At 42.2% G+C, this 16,308-nt stretch overlaps 1 protein-coding gene across 1 annotated transcript; it reads left to right on the forward strand.

Annotated features, from left to right (window-relative positions):
* Positions 1-5,056: 5,056 nt before the first annotated feature.
* LOC143553402 (uncharacterized) lies at positions 5,057-5,578 on the forward strand. The gene has a single exon (XM_077043405.1). It carries the CDS (start codon positions 5,057-5,059, stop codon positions 5,576-5,578), a length of 522 nt encoding a protein of 173 aa, XP_076899520.1.
* The last annotated feature ends 10,730 nt before the right edge of the window (positions 5,579-16,308 follow it).

Genomic DNA, 16,308 nt, shown 5'->3' on the forward strand with positions numbered 1-16,308 from the left:
AGAAATGAACTTTTCACATCTAACTGAAACACTTTCATCTCCTTGTGTGCAGCAAATTCCAGAAACAGTCGAATTGCCTCCAGTCTTGCCACAGGAGCAAACATTTCATTGTAATCGATTCCTTCCTGCTGATTAAATCCTTTCACTACCAATCTTTCCTTGTTATGAATGATTACCCCTTTTTCATCTCTTTTACACTTGAATACCCACTTTGTACCGATAGCGTTCACATATTGTGGTTTTTCAACTAATTTCCAAACTTCCATCTTCTTAAACTGTGCCAGTTCTTCCACGAGCTATCCTTCAGTGCCATTGATAATTCTTTGGTTCAATCTGACTGATGAAGCAGGTGTACAAGCATTCATTTATCATACCCGTGTCTTTAATGCTTGCATACACACATGTGTGTTCATCCAAACTTCTTTAAGTACGTACACTATCAGAAGGATTACCGATCACATTCTCCAAGGGATGGTCCTTGTGAATTTTGGTGGTCTGTACCGGACCGACTTCCAGATCATTCTCAAGATTTGACGAAACTTCATCAGAGTGAGGCTGAGGTTGAGTGTGAAATGGATTGTAGAATTCATCTTCATTCGAATCAGCTGGAGTTTCAACCGCACTTGATGAGGTTGGTTGATTTTCATTATATTGTTGACGTTGCACAATGGTCTCCTCTTCGTCATATAGCATCTGTGAGGCCATTTTCTCATCAATATCTGCAAAATCCAAATAAGACACACTAAAAGATTTGAATAGCTTATCATAGTCGAAAGCCTCTGCCGGTCCCATGCTAGGCCTTGGTGATTTGTAACTAGTAATGTCAGTGTTACAGACCACCTCAACCTTGCTGTTTGATAGATTAAAGACTCTTCTGTTGGGTGTCCCAACAACATAGCCAACTAAGATACCTTCGTCGGCTTTCTCACCAAATTTAGAGTTAGTCTTTAATATAGAACATGGGGACCCGAAAGGTTCAAGACCCTTCAAATTAGGCTTTCTACCATGCATAAGTTCATAACAGGTTTTATTTAATCTTTTAACAGTTAAAACACGATTAAGGATATAACAGGCTGTAGCAATAGCTTCAGCCCAGAACACCACGGGAAGTTTAGCATCCGCCAGCATGGTCCTAGCAATTCGATTAGAGTCCGATTCTTCCTTTCAGCTACTCCATTTTGTTGCGGAGTATATGGGGCACTGTACTGATGCTCTATCCCTTTCTGCAGACAAAACATCTCCATCTGATAGTTCTTGAACTCTGTACCATTATCACTCATGATGTACTTAACCTTCCTCCCAACAATATTTTCCACCTTGTTGATCAAGTTAATCACCAACTGAACTGTCTCATCTTTTGTCTTCAGAAAATATACCCAAGAGTATCGTGAGTAGTCATCGGTTACCACCAAACAATATGAAGTTCCTCCTAGACTCTTTATATTCATAGGACCAAAGAGATCCATGTGAAGTAGGTCCAAGGTGTTGACAATTGAGTTAACCTTCTTGGAGTGATGAGGTTTCTTGTGCTGTTTTCCTTTCTTGCATGATACACATTGGTCTTCAAAATTGAAGTTCTTCAAAGGAACCCCTAGTACCAACCCATTCTTGACTATGTAGTTCATCTTACGAAGATGTATATGACCCATTCTTATGTGCCACAACTCTGACTCAGACTCTGTTGCTTTTGACAGAAGACATGACTCTTCTGTGGTCATCTCAGTTGATCTCATATCCATCACATACGTGTTCTTTTCTCTTGGAGCTTTCATCACAACCCATGCCTCTGGTATCTTGAAACCAGGATAAAGTACGAGGGCCTCATTTTTAGTAAAATGAACGGTGTATTCTTTGTCACAAATCTGAGAGACACTCAACAGGTTGTGTTTCAATTCTTTAACAAAATTCACTTTTTCCAGCTTTATTCTTCCATTCGTCACAGTTCCAATGCCACTAATTCTTCCTCCACTTTCTTTTCTCCAGCGAAACTAACCCTTCCTCCTTGAACAGACTTCCAGTCACGTAACAATTTCTTGTTACCAGTCATGTGCCAAGAACAGCCATTGTCAACAACCCACATATTGTTTACAGCCATGTTTGACTGTTTCTGCACCAATAAAGAAATAGATTAAAATCTGGGGACCCAAGACCTTCTGGTCTTGGGTCGATTAAATCTATTATCCGGCATCCAGTACCTTGGCTGCCCAAAGTCAGTTTGAGGAGAGTTTCTATAAGTTCTGTAAGAGAAACTTCTAGATGACTGGCTATGAGGCCATCCAAACCTTCATGAGTTAATTGAACTATAATACTTGGTAATTTACTGGGAAAAAACGAGACTGATTTCTTTGAAATCTTTGATTAGTCCGATGATTGGAAGTTGGTGTGTTCACATTCTTACCAGCATCATAATTAGTATTCGTTTTATTCTCAGTTTTGGTAGGCCTCATATTTCTAGATTTTCTCTGTTTCAGAGGACAGTCAGCGACAAGATGTCCTTTCCTGTTGCATCTAAAACAACTTCTGTTCGAACTAGTCTGGCTGTTTTGAACTTTCGTCTCAGAAGTTGTTGCAGATGTCGAGGTTGCATTACTATCCGTTTGTCTAACATATGGTGGGACGAACGGATTTAGGGAAGATTTCTTTTCATCAGGCTTATAGTCCTCCCCTCGTTTTAGTAACACAACATTTTCTTCTATCTCACCAGATTCATACGACTTGTCTGAATTTGACGAGACAGAACTAGAGACAGAACTAGTGACATTTGAACTTGTCTTACTTGTTTCGCTCTCATTAACTTCAGTTTCTTTAGCAGAAACTTTTATTGGAACTGTCTGACAAATTTCAACATTCGTAGATTGCTTATTACTAGGATTATAAGTATTGTTGAGATACCATAGCCCTGTTTTCACTTCCACCCCCATTCTGTTGAGCAGGCCTGTTCTGATTTCGTTCGACTCTTTCATTTGTACACTCCTTAGCAAAGTGACCATTTTGTTGACAGTTATAACAGCGAACTTTTGACTTATCAAACCTTGGTCTTTCTCCAACGAACTTTCTACCCGTTTTCTTCATAAATCTCTTTACCCTTCTTACTATCATAGCCATCTGCCACTGCAGATCCATTTCTTCCAGATCATCAGCATCGATCTGATCATAGTCTTCACCCAAAGTTGCAGGGTCGACTATTTTTCCTTTGATGTAGTTCTCATAAGATGCAATGAAGGAGGCATACAGAGCAAACTGTTGTTCAGCTGATTTTACACTCATACGCATCTGTGAGTAGTTCTTGCTTGAAGCAATGGTTGAGAAATTACCAGTTGTAGTTTAAGGTTTTGAGGGACTACTACCACCTGCTACGAAACATACGTCACCATCCATATTGAGAATCACATGACCATCTGGAGTGGAGTTTGGTTCCCCCTTTGAGTAATAGGCAGTGGATTCTGATTTTGAACTTGAGTTTGGAGTGACTTTAGCGCCATTCCCGGATCCTGAACCTGATCAGTCGGTGTCTCCTTTCGAGCCATGTTTAGTTCAAAATTCCGTAACTTATTTACCACCGTCTCCAAATCAATCTTATCAAAGTCCTTATCTTCTCTCATCAGAACAGTGTACATCTCCCATTTTGGTGGGAGAGCATCAAGAAGCTTCTCCAATATCTCTTCTTCCTTGTATTCAATGATAATATCGTGTGATGATGTCATCAAGAGATTCATTTTTTAAGTACTTGAATACTGAGAATTGGGTTTTCAGCAGCTTTGTTTTGGAGGTACGTGTCCCAACATTTCCTTCATATCTATTCTCTAGTGCTTCCCATAGCTCTCTAGCTGTTTTGTATTTTTAAAAGTATGAAGAATCTCTTGCGGGAGAGCCATGGTTATAGCTGCATACGCTTTACTTTCTGCCTCATACATTTTCTTTTCATCATCTTCCATCTTACCGTACTTCTTAATCTGTTCACGACCCTCAAACATGGATGTTGGAGGAATGTACCCATCTTGAATGCAAACCCACATCTTTGCGTCCTGATACTTCACATACTGTTCAAATCGATCTTTCCATGCGACGAAATCAGTACCTTTCAGTAGTTTTGGAGCTTTAGTTGCATAACCTGCTTCAACTTCCATCTTTACCAATTCTCTGATGTTTATCGAAGTCATACTTGAGCGAAATGAGACCCAAAACTTAACAAGTAAAATCTGTGAATAGTGAGAAATAACGAAGTTAATACAACTTCGCTTTCTCTACAACTTCGCTTTTAACTTCGTTGACTGACAAATTCGCTGGTTATCAACTTCGCTGGAAACTTGTATCTTCGCTAAAACCCTAATTCTTGTGACGGCAAGTTCGCCAGAAGAACAAAGAGGTTTTGCAGATTAGGTAGGTCGATTTCGAAGGTTGCAAGGATGATTGACTGGTGTAATTTATGAGGGATGAGTATCAACTAACAAAAACAAGGTATTTCAACGTAAACTCGTTCCGCGAATGGTCTAACAGAACAATCTTAACACCCGTGTGATAATCCCGAACCACACAATCACGAGCAAAACGCTCTGATACCAATTGTAGGTTCCCAGCCGGATCTACACAGGAGTATCTCGTAACACGAGAGTGCGGAATCCCCACGTATTCGATACGAGTGTCAAGACGATAATTACGTTGAATATAAACAAACAAATAAGAGCATAAGATAATACTTGATGTATTGAAAGGACCAACACGTGATACAGAGAATCACACCAAACAATCGTTCAAAAGACTTAAACAAAATAGCCTAAGTTATGAGTTTATATAACTCGACAACTTCGCCTAACATACTAGGCGAAGTTGTCATAACTTCGCTAATCCTACAAGTTCGCTTAAACATATTAGCGAACATATAATGACACGTTCAATAATAACTAACAATATAAACGATTACAGACACAGCTAAACACGAGATACTGAACTACTGACATCATGCACCAACATTGGGGTTAAGCACATGGAAGCGCGGGTGGATTCTATGCTGATTGCAGGGCAGATAAACGGATCATATGAGACAAAAAATGACGTAATGGCGTCGTATGTGTCACAAGCAAAAGACTTAATCCTTCAATTCTCTTCGTGTAAAGTCATTCATATCAAGAGAAGCGAGAACAAGTCGGTGGATGCCTTTAGCAAGTTGGCTTCAACAAACTTCGAGCACTTTGCTAAGGACATTCGTGTTGAAGTCCTAGATCGTTCGTCTGTTCCAAAAAATCAAGTTTTGGTAATTCAAACAGGCGTTGAATCTTGGATGACGCCAATTGTGGCTTATTTGTCATCAGGAGTCTTTCCGGCAGAGAAAGTCGCATCTCAGAAAATAAAACACAAGGCCTTGAATTACCAGATGAATGATGGTGTTCTATACAGAAGATCCTTTCTGGGCCCACTGTTGCGTTGTGTGGATGCCGAAGACACGAACTACCTGATAAGGGAAGTTCATGAAGGAATTTGTGGCCTACACACGGGTCCAAGGATGGTTGTAGCAAAACTTATGAATGTCGGGTACTATTGGCCAGGGATGCATTTGGACGCGGTACAAGAAAAATCATGAAATGTGATTCTTGTCAACGTCATGCTCCCAATACATTGCGGCCAAAGAACGAACTTGTTCCAGTGACATCCGCTTGGCCGTTCCAAAAATGGGCTATCGACATTATGGGACCTTTCCCAGAAGCCACGGGACGGGTCAAATTTTTAATTGTGGCCATTGATTACTTCACCAAGTGGGTGGAAGCTAAACCAGTCGCATCCATTACGGCATCAAGTGTCAAGAAATTTCTTTGGGAATTCATAATTTGCCGGTTTGGTCTTCCACAAGAACTTGTGAGTGACAATGGAACTAAGTTTACGGATAGAGGATTACAGGATTGGCTGAAAGAACTTCATGTCACTCAGATGTTCACATCTGTATCTCATCCGCAAGCTAATGGTTAGGTTGAACGGACAAATCGAACGATTAAGGAAGGATTAAGGAAAGATTGGGCACTAAACGAGCCGGCTGGGTTGACGAATTACCCCATATACTTTGGGCCTTTCGTACCCAAGAGAATTCCAGCAATTCTGAAACGTCGTTAAGTTTAACCTATGGCACTGAAGCTATGATCCCGGCTGAGATTGGGATTCCATCAGCACGAATTCTGATGATCAATGATAATGATAAAGAATTGTGGATGAATCTAGATCTCCTTGAAGAAAGGAGGGAGTTGGCATCGATCCGTGAGAATAACTATAAACGCCAGCTGCAGAAGTATTATGACTCGCGGGTCTGAAAGTGCACATTTGATGCGGGAGACTTCATCTTCCGCAGTAACGAGGCTTCTGGACAGGAGCCTCCAGGAAAATTAGCTCCAACTTAGGAAGGCCCTTACAAAATAAAAGCAGTATTATCCAAGGGTGCTTACAAGTTAGAAAAGTTGGACGGGACGGAGATCCCTAGAACTTGGAATGAGGCACAGTTAAAGAAATGCTACAACTAGTAAAGAAATGTTATTTACATTTTATCTTTGGCCAGCGTGCCTAATAGACTATGGGAGGGCTTGTAATTTCATTTCCTGTAATTTCGTTCGGCTTATTCCATTTTTATAAAAAGCCTTGTTTTTCCCCACGTTCTAGTTTTATGTAACATATATGTTCTGGTCCGCGTACCAGATAAGACTCATATGTCCGAACAAGCGGAAATGATGTAATCCTTTATTAACAAATAAGAAGATCTTACAAGCACTTATATTAAGAAAAATAAGACAAATTGTATCGGATAAGACAAACTTCTTATTAATGATCAAATGGGATTACAAAAGATTTTACATAATGATTACAAGGAAGATGGATTTATGCATATACAATTACGAGGCCACATTCTCATCTTCCGCATCTTCATCCTCCGCGTCTTCGCCTTCCACATTTTCTTGATTTTCTTCATCGCCAGCAAGAAGGGCTTTCAATTGATCGAATTCGTCTTCCTTGTCCGCAAGCTCCGCTATTTGATTTTCAATAGAGAACTTTAAGTCATCAAAAGTCTTCGTTTTCTCAGCAAGAGCTTTGGCGGTATCTTGGCGTGCAAGACAAATTCCTCGGGAAGTTTACCTTCTTCATCAAATTTAAAACCTTCCCGGAAACCTGTCTGGCGGCCGTCTTGAGAAGATGCGATCAAGAGTGAGGCAAGGCAATTCCCAAGTTCATCGCTCTCTCGGATATGGGCAATAACCTGTTTAAACGATAAAACGTGAACAAGTGTTTTGCATATGATTATGTATTTTAACGAAATTCACAAAGTAACATTTACCTGAGGGATTCTTTCCGCAAGCAACCATGTTTTGTCCACCTTGGCTCGGACAAGATCCATTTTGTTCCCTGCACACTCCAAGGCTTGCTCCCTATTTTTGGAAGCAAGAGTGGCAAGGCGTTCATCCTTAGCGGATGATTCAACTTTTAAAGCCTCTATATAGGCTTTATATTCGTTTAATTTCTGCTGAAGAGCAGCGCTGGCATCCTCAGCAACGGAGCGACGGTCCTTCTCTGCCTCTAATGCCACTTTGGCGTCCGCTAATTGTCGCTCAGCAATGTCAGCAGCCAGGCGGTTGTCTTTGGCTTCATTCATAGCCCCTAGGGCTTCTTTTTTTGCCTCTGTTACCTTGATCTCCAAATCATCCCACGCCTCGTTCATACCTATCCAGTCTCAACATATTTCTTTACTGTTGGAAATGGCATTAGCCAGGCAGTAGAAATAAGAGTTCAATAACTCTTGACGGATATACACCCACGTTGGCGTTCCCTCTCCGCAGGAGGAAGGCTTTATTGCATATATTCAATACACATGTCTGTGTCATTAAATGTTGAATCCTGGCGTAAGGACCAGCGCGTACGTTGCTCAAAAGCCTCCACCTCGGGACGGGACGTGGTCACTTGTGGCCCACTCGCAAAGGCGCTAGATCCTCCATGATCCTTAAAATGGTAAAGTGTACCGGGGGGGGGGGGGACGATGGGGTCCTCAGAATTACCATCTTTCTTCCCCAAGAGGAGAGAAGTATCCGTGATAACAATCAAATCTTGGATAGTCTTAGGCGGAGACGACGGTGGAGAAGAAGGAAAAGTTGATCCCCACAGACCAGAAGGGTCCTTAGAAGACTTCTCCAGGAACTCTGCAAAAAGCAACACTTTTTTATCACAAACATGCCTTACATGTTAATAAAGATTAAAAGCATTGAGATTACCTGAAGAAACTTCTTTGGGTGCAAGCTGCTAAAGACGAGTTCCCAACTTCGTCCTTTTTTGTTTCTTTGACGGGGCGGCCTTGATTGATTGCACTTTGCGTTTCCCAGCCACCTAACACCCGCATCAACAGCTTGATGCTCACCTTCGATGACGACATAATCAGTGGCTTGATGTTCGCCTTCGATAGTGGCATCAGCACCTTCACCACCCACCACCTTGCTGGTGGTTGGATTCTGATCCAGCTTGCGGGTCTGACCTACAGTCGAGTGTAGGGTATTAGTAACATCAAATGATAACCCTCCTTCACAGGGTGATGACTCTTTGCTAGAAGAAAGAAATACTATCACCCCGCTAGAAGTGGAAGCAGTAATTGGTCGGGATTTTAGATTGCCCTCACATTTTAGAACAAATTCCTCACCTTTAGCATACATCGCCTCGAAAACCACAGGTTCCGGGCGGAGTGCGGTGGAGAATAGGAAATTGCTGCGGGTGCGCTTAATGATGGGTGCGTCCTTTGGGTCAATCGGACGACGCACCATAAGACCCTCCTCGCGGTCAAGAAGTGTACTGAAGACGGAGCCCTCACCTGCATAAACAAGAATAAAAGTCAGAATTCAGGCGGAATCTTAGAAAAATAATAACAAACTTACTCTTGTTTGGTTTCTCGTAGTATGGCTCCAAATAAAGAAATGGCCATAGGAGGCTCATCCTTGCACTCACCATTGCTCCCTCATGTATTGCGCGCATGGGAGTTGGTGTGCTGGTTGAAGTCTTAAACCTGGGAAGGTCCACCTGTGTGGTGGCAGTGACCACCGGCATTTTATCGTCTGACTTGCGATAGGTCATCGCAAATGGGACGACATCCTCTCGGATCCAGAAAAATTTTGGTTTCCACTCATGGAGACTGCGGTACCATTCGGTGCCGATAATCGCCTTCCCAGTTGTGGCCCAACTGTACCACAAGCCACGGTAGGTCATCTTATAAAAAACCGCAAACATGCCGTTCCAGGTCGCGGGCTTGACAACAGAATTTGACGTGTCGAATTCTCAACATCCCAAAAGGATGGATATGTGATAGGTGGACTCCGTACGTCGTCAGGATCGATTGAACAAACTTTGTTACAGGAAACCTGAAGTTCCCTGTGGTGAAGTGGTCTACGTATATGTCCATCTTCTTGGCCGGCGGGCTGGTAGCAATCGATCCGGCCACCCGATACTCATGCTCCCATTCCGGTGCCAACCCATAAACGTTAACAATATCCTCATAATCCTTTTTATTGAAGTTAAAAATAACTTCGTGGATAGAAGGGGCACTTTTCTTGTTTCCTACCATCGGGAAAGAACAAAGCTGGACGCGAGTTCTTAGAGAAATTGGAAGATTAGGGATCAGCCTTAGCGATTTCAGATCTCAAAGATTAGAGAGAAAAAAGAGAAGAATTGGAAGGAGATAAGAATGAATAGATGATGGATATGATCAATTTATATACATCGCAGTTAATGCGATCGGTTGGATGCTAGTGGAGAGAGAGAAAATGGCCCAATTGAGGGTCGACACGTCAGGCGGGAAAGGCGAAAAAGTAAGAGTGGACTGCCAAAAGGCGTCATAAACATCTTGTCAGTTGTCTCACAACTTTTCTCTTTCTGCCGCGTCATCACTTTCATACCACTTGCAACAATTCAACAAATAGACGATTCAAAAATATCTCACAAGATAATATCTCAAATGCGAAACAACACAAGATTCACAAGAAGACAAAAAGATTTCATTTTATTGAGATTAAAGAAATACAAAAACATGAAGGAAATTACAAAGTCCTAATCTATTTCTATGGATCCGGGCAGATAAATCTTCAGGAGGTGTAGGCGGAGTATCATCCATCCCTTCTGCAAAAAATTCCTTTAACTGATCCACGCCATCACTCTCCACAGCAATTTCTGGAAGCATGTTCAAGGGAAATGATAGGTTGTCATATTCATTGAGACGAGCTTCATATTCTTGAGAAACATCGCGTCCATGCAGCGGGTGTTCTTCAAAAGAACGACTGGCTTGTGCATAAGCCATGCCTTCATTAAAGCCCACCACGCGGCCAGAATTGGACGAAGCAGTGAGCAAGAAAGCCAGGCTATTTGTTAGCTCCGTCCCTTCTTTGATATGTTTAATAACCTGTCACAAAAGGAGAAACTTATTAAACAACTGACAGAGAAAACAACATAACAGCGGAAGAGTGGGATAACATACCGCGTTAAGACCTTGACCCAGCAACCAATGTCGCTCCTGCTCTGCCCGTTCTTGGAGTTCACGGAACCCGTCAACTATTTTTTGCTTATCATTTAAAGATTCAGCTGCACGGGCTTCCGCTTCATTGCGTGCTTGTAGAAGGGAGTCGTAAGTGACCTGCATATCGTCAGTCCTTTTATCCTTAAGCTTCGCTTGCTCCTTCTACCGCTTTGCTTCCGTTTCAAGTTCTTGAATTATGGCACATTGGCGGGTCACTTGAGCCTCTAAGGTCGAATTTGCATCAAGTGCCTTGGCCAGGTCTTCCTTCTTTCTTTGGGTTTCATCCCGGGTAGCATGAAGGATATAATTTTGTTTCATGCAAGCTTCCTCCCACTAACGTGCAGCAACCATGTGCCTATCCTTCTCATTTATTAGAGCAATTTCAGCATCGGATAATTTCCATTTGGCTGTGTTGGCTGCCACACGATGCTCGCCGGCTTCTTTTCTAGCCTCCTCAGCAGATCGGGTCATTTCTCCCAACTCCCACCCATCGACCATCACTCGTGCAGAATTTCTTGTCCACAAGCCATAGTGTTCGCCAAGGACAAGGAATAGTCCATATGAAGGTCATGACGAGAGCGCCCGCGTTGATGGATCCGCTCCGCAGGCGGCAGACACTGATTGACGAATGTCTCACAAACGTGCTGATCAGTGAAGCGGGATCCATTCACGATATCCTAGTGAGGGATAAACATGTGGTAATCCTCCTCTGGATTTGGTTCCACGTAATAATCTGAACTTGTTGCTTGGGGACGCACAGGCATAGAGGAGGACTGGTGGAGGGCATCGCGTGTTGCCACCCCGTCGACGTTCGGTAAAGGGCATCGAGATTGAAAGCCCTCTCCTTCACCCATGGAAAATGGTGAAGACGAAAAAGGAAAAATGTGGAGGAGACCAAGGAGATTCCTGCATTTTGAACGCTTCCTTATCCACAACTGGATTCTTTCCTTTGGAACTGGAAGCATCTCTAGTCCCAAATAAATAGTCCAAGGGAACTTCGGTTTCTGGTGGAGGAAGTGGGTCCTCTTGACTCTCCTCAGCCGGAGGAGTTAATGGCTTATCTTCCTTCTCCGGAGGCGGAAATGGTAGTTTCTCGTCCTCAGGCGTTGGGGATGATAATTTGTCTGATATAATACCCCCGCCAGCGACAACAGATGAATCTACGTAACAAGATCACACATGAGTATTAGTTAAAAGCATAGATGATAAAAGAAAGGATGTTTCTTTGACTTACCTGCCATTTCCTTCATTCGTTCCACAAGGCTGAGTTTATGCTTCTTCGGACGTTGCGTCCGACGCTTTTTCGCTGATGGTTCCCCCTCGGCATCCGTGTGACCTGCATCCACATCACTTTCCTGAGAGGACCGAAGATTCCACTTACGCTCCTACTCTGCCAATAGATGAGAGACAGAGGAAATTTCAGAAGCATCATCAGAATCCTCCTCTTCTTGGGAGGATGATTTGTCACTCTAAGAAAGAATGACGATCACCCCGTCAGAAGTTAGAGCATTGATCGGATGAGGGTTAAAGATGTACGCACCTATTTGAAAAATAGCTTCCTAAGCCATCGGTTCAGCACGTACTCTTGTAGGGAAGAGAAATTGGCTCCGTGTCCTTTCCAGGACAGGCGTCTCTTTCACATCACGAATACATTTTCCCGTGCAACCCCTACTTTCAAAGAGGGCATTCAGCATAGGCCCTTCACCTGGAAAGTCCTTAATAAGTCAGTCAAAAGGTTTCATATAAAACTAAGAAGAGAAAAGAGAATGTAATTTACGTTCATTCACGCCCATAAAGACAGGCTCTAAATCTGGATAGGGCCACAGGCGACTCATACCCGCCCATACCAAGGCCTCCTCAGGAAAATCCCGCATGGGAGATGGTTCCAAACCATGGCGCGGAACCATTCCCGGCCCTCGTGAGTGGTTGTAACAACATCCAGGAGCGCCTCGTTGACCGGACGACAAACCATAACATCTGGAACAACGTCCTCCGAAATCCAAAAAAACTTGCTACGCCAATCTTTAGAACCTCCTTCAGATATAATGCCGATAATCCTCTCGGCTATTGGATTACACTTGAACCATCCGCCGCGGTTGGTCATATGATAAAACACGGGGAATCGATCAATTCGAGGCAATATTCCTTTTTCCGTACGCAGAAATTCGAATTGTCGAATCTGCATAATGATAAGAGGATGTAACTGGGATAAATGGATCCCGTAAGCACTCAAAACCTTCATGAGAAATTTGGTTATCGGAAACCGAAAATTCCCATAAAGTCAGCGTATACTGCCATCTTACCGGCAGGAGGCATGCTTGTAACAGATCCGGCATTGGGGAACTCCGGGGCCCATTCCGGTGGGATACCATAGGTACGAAGTAACATTTCGTAGTCAGAGAAATCCCAATTAATCTTTACAGTTTCAATGTCTGGCACAATAGATCTTGTGCCACTAGCCATCGATTCAATTGTAAACGGAAAACAGTGAGCAATCGTGACGAGAATCGAAAAATCGATTGGAAGATTGAAGGAAAACAAAGAAGAATTGAAATATCAGGGGTGAATAAACTTTGAAAGAAAGATAACCTCCACTATTTATACCCATCGCAATTAATGCGATGGGATATGAACAGTGGAGAGAGAAAGTCATCGCTCATTCAACAGACGCCACATCACGCGGGAAATTCAAAAAAGAGAAAAAGGTGTACAGTCGGGTACAATGACACCCGGCATAAACGTCCCATCACTTGCCCACGCGCCTGCAAGTGGTCAACTTGTCCTTTTTCACGGTTATCTACACCACCAACAGAAGATATTTCTACCAAACTCCAAAATCTAAATTCCTCAAATTCTACCTTAAGTCCAATATTCCACCCGCATAAAATCTTCACACGGAAGAAACAATAGACTGGGGGACTTATAAGGTAGGGTACCAAAAAGACCCAAATACCCCTAAGTACCACCCGCGGGTCAGAGGGAAGCCCCTCACAAGGCACACGCGTGACATTTGGATCACCCGCATAACTTTAATTAGGGGAAAATACCCTTATATCATACGCGGAAGCATCCAGGCACCTTCAGACGTCATCCGCGTGGGAACACATTCACCCTCCAAAATGGCCAGGAGACAACGCCAACAGGACAACTGTAATTAACCAACTACCTTCTAGAAGATTTACCAAGATGCTTTCTTGGGCAATACGTGATCTCTCAGCCTAAATGAAGGACAGTTGGCCATGTGGTTATAACCATGCACATGGCCAGGGTTACATAGTGTCCTATCATATTAAGACACGTGTCCAGGTTGTTGTGCCCATGCACATGCAGCGTATAGCTCAACCTATCATGTGAGGACACGCGTCAAGGTGGTTACGAGAGCATCTTTTAGAAAGGGACAGCTGGCCCAATCACATTCCCACACTCTTCGGCTATAAATACCCTCTCAATCTTCATGAGGTATTCATTCACTCCCAACTATCTACTCTCACTACTTAAGTACTTTCTCTCTATCGAAACTGTACTTATTCTCACGCCGGAGGGTGGTTACTGGAAGACCCCCTCCCCCACTTGCCCTTCCCGTAACGAGCTCACGGTGTCTGTTTTGCAAGTTCCGGTCACTGGACTTCGGAAGATTGAGCTCATATCGTTGTTGATTGTTATCCGTATTCTACCCTGTAGACTCATTGGATCTAGGACCCCATAAGAAGAGTAGATCCGTGTTTCTTCAGTTCTGAATTAATAATTAATATATGGTTGGCCATTATCTGTATTTGCATTCCATAATTATGTTTTGTTAACATCTATGAATATTTTAAGAAAGTTAAATTATGTTGTAGGAAGCCTTGAGGTCAAGTATAGCGTTTTATGTTGTTTCTCATTTGAGACATCACGTTCAATTGGGTGCTTGCAGATCTTTAATGCTTTACCGAAAATAGCGAGTTATCATCAATGGTAAGCCATTATTTTATAATATGTTTTCACTATTAAGGTAGTGTTTGGTATGCAGGAATGGAGGATGGAATGGAATGACCCATTGTGAGGGAATGAAAAATAGTGTGTTTGGTTGATCAAACTAATGGAATGACCCATTACCTAGTTCATTTCATTCCCTCTAAACTACCTCAATTTCATTCCATCCATAGCCCCATGTTTTTTTTTCATTCCATTCTCTCATACACCCTACATCACCTCCACCACCCTCCCAAAACCACCACCACCACCAACCATCGCCGCTGCCACCAGCCACCACCATCGCCATCCACCGCCGCCACCACCACCTCCACCAACCATCGCCATCGGTGCCAGCCACCCAGCACCGCCCGTCGCATATATCTCAATGCTTCCCACCACCGCCGCCACTGCCACCAATCACCACCATCGGTGTCCACTGCCGCCACCACCCACCTCCACAAACCATCGCCATTAGTGCCAGCCACCCACCACCACCAGCCGCCCGCCGCATCCATCAATCATCACCCCACCATCACACACGCCGCCCACCGTCACCGTTGCCCACCACCACCTCCACTGTTACCGCCACCACCACCTCCACCGTTACCGCCACCGCTCCACCACCACCACCACTCACTACCATTTTAATTTTATTTTTTTTTATTTTTTTTTACCTACCAACAATACAAAGTAATAATTCATTTCATTCTCATGTGGTAGCCAAACATTTCATTGGAATGGTAATAACCCATTCCATTCCTTTGTCCATTCCATCACCACGTCCATTCCATTCCATCGTCCATTCCATTACCCCATACCATACAGACCCTAAGTTCCTTTTGGTAGTAGCTTTAAAAAATTGCAATTGTTGGGCGGGTTTGGCGACATCAGAATGGGTAATTTTTGGATCAATTTCACTTTATTCATTTTTTGTTTGGGTTTTACATTTTATGTTCATTTTCAGATTTATCAGGTTTAGTTTTTTCAGTTTTATTTCGTTTTTGTTCTTGGTTCGGTTTTAGTTTAATTGATTTCTAGGTGCATTTCGGTTTTTGGTTTTTATTCGGTTTTAGCCATTTCATTTTTCTTTCATTTCACTTTGATTTTAGTTTTTTTAGTGTCTATTGAAAAGTTTGTACTATATTGATGGTTTTAAAATTAAACACTGAAAACTTTGTAAATCAAGATTTTTCTCAGTAATGTATGATTATATGATGTTTATGATATATATTGATACTAGCTTTAGATCCCGTGTAACACACGTGATAATCTAAATAATTAAGTTATAAATAAAGCAATATATAACGCATATAGAAAAATGTATTCCATCTATGCTTGTATCATGATACATAAACTAATTTTATTTATATCACAAAATGATTTTTAAAAAAAAAAACTTAATAAAAAAATAATGGACATGCAAAAACATACCCTAGAACATTCGATCTATTGAAAATTTATTCTCAGTATCATATACGTATAACTGAAAGAAATTTGGTTATGAACCAATTTCAGAGAATACTACGCATATACTAATAGTTTTGAGCTTCCATGAAAAAGATTTTGATAAGTTTGAAGGGCTTCTCGACTTTACAGTTGACAAAAAAAATTAGCAGGTTAACCCGTTCAATTTTGTAAATGTTTTGTTTCACTTGAGTATAATTTTGTATGGAGTGTTTCACATACAACATTCTGATTACTATTTAAGGAAAAGTCAATGCTGACCTAGAGGTGGTATGTCGGAAGTGTTTGTCATTTTTTCTAAAATTTTAATAGTCATGGGAAAAATACTCGATGTGCAAAATCCAGAATCTTTTGATTATTTCCAAAAATGTCAT

The sequence above is a fragment of the Bidens hawaiensis genome, unplaced genomic scaffold (assembly GCF_021521415.1).
Source record: "Bidens hawaiensis isolate Kalapana, Puna unplaced genomic scaffold, B.hawaiensis_p1.1 tig00017188_1, whole genome shotgun sequence".
Classification (NCBI taxonomy): Eukaryota; Viridiplantae; Streptophyta; class Magnoliopsida; order Asterales; family Asteraceae; genus Bidens; species Bidens hawaiensis.

Bases quoted from the DNA above. Each gene is read 5' to 3' on its own strand.
- LOC143553402 (XM_077043405.1), top strand. From the start codon at position 5,057: ATGGCGTCGTATGTGTCACAAGCAAAAGACTTAATCCTTCAATTCTCT.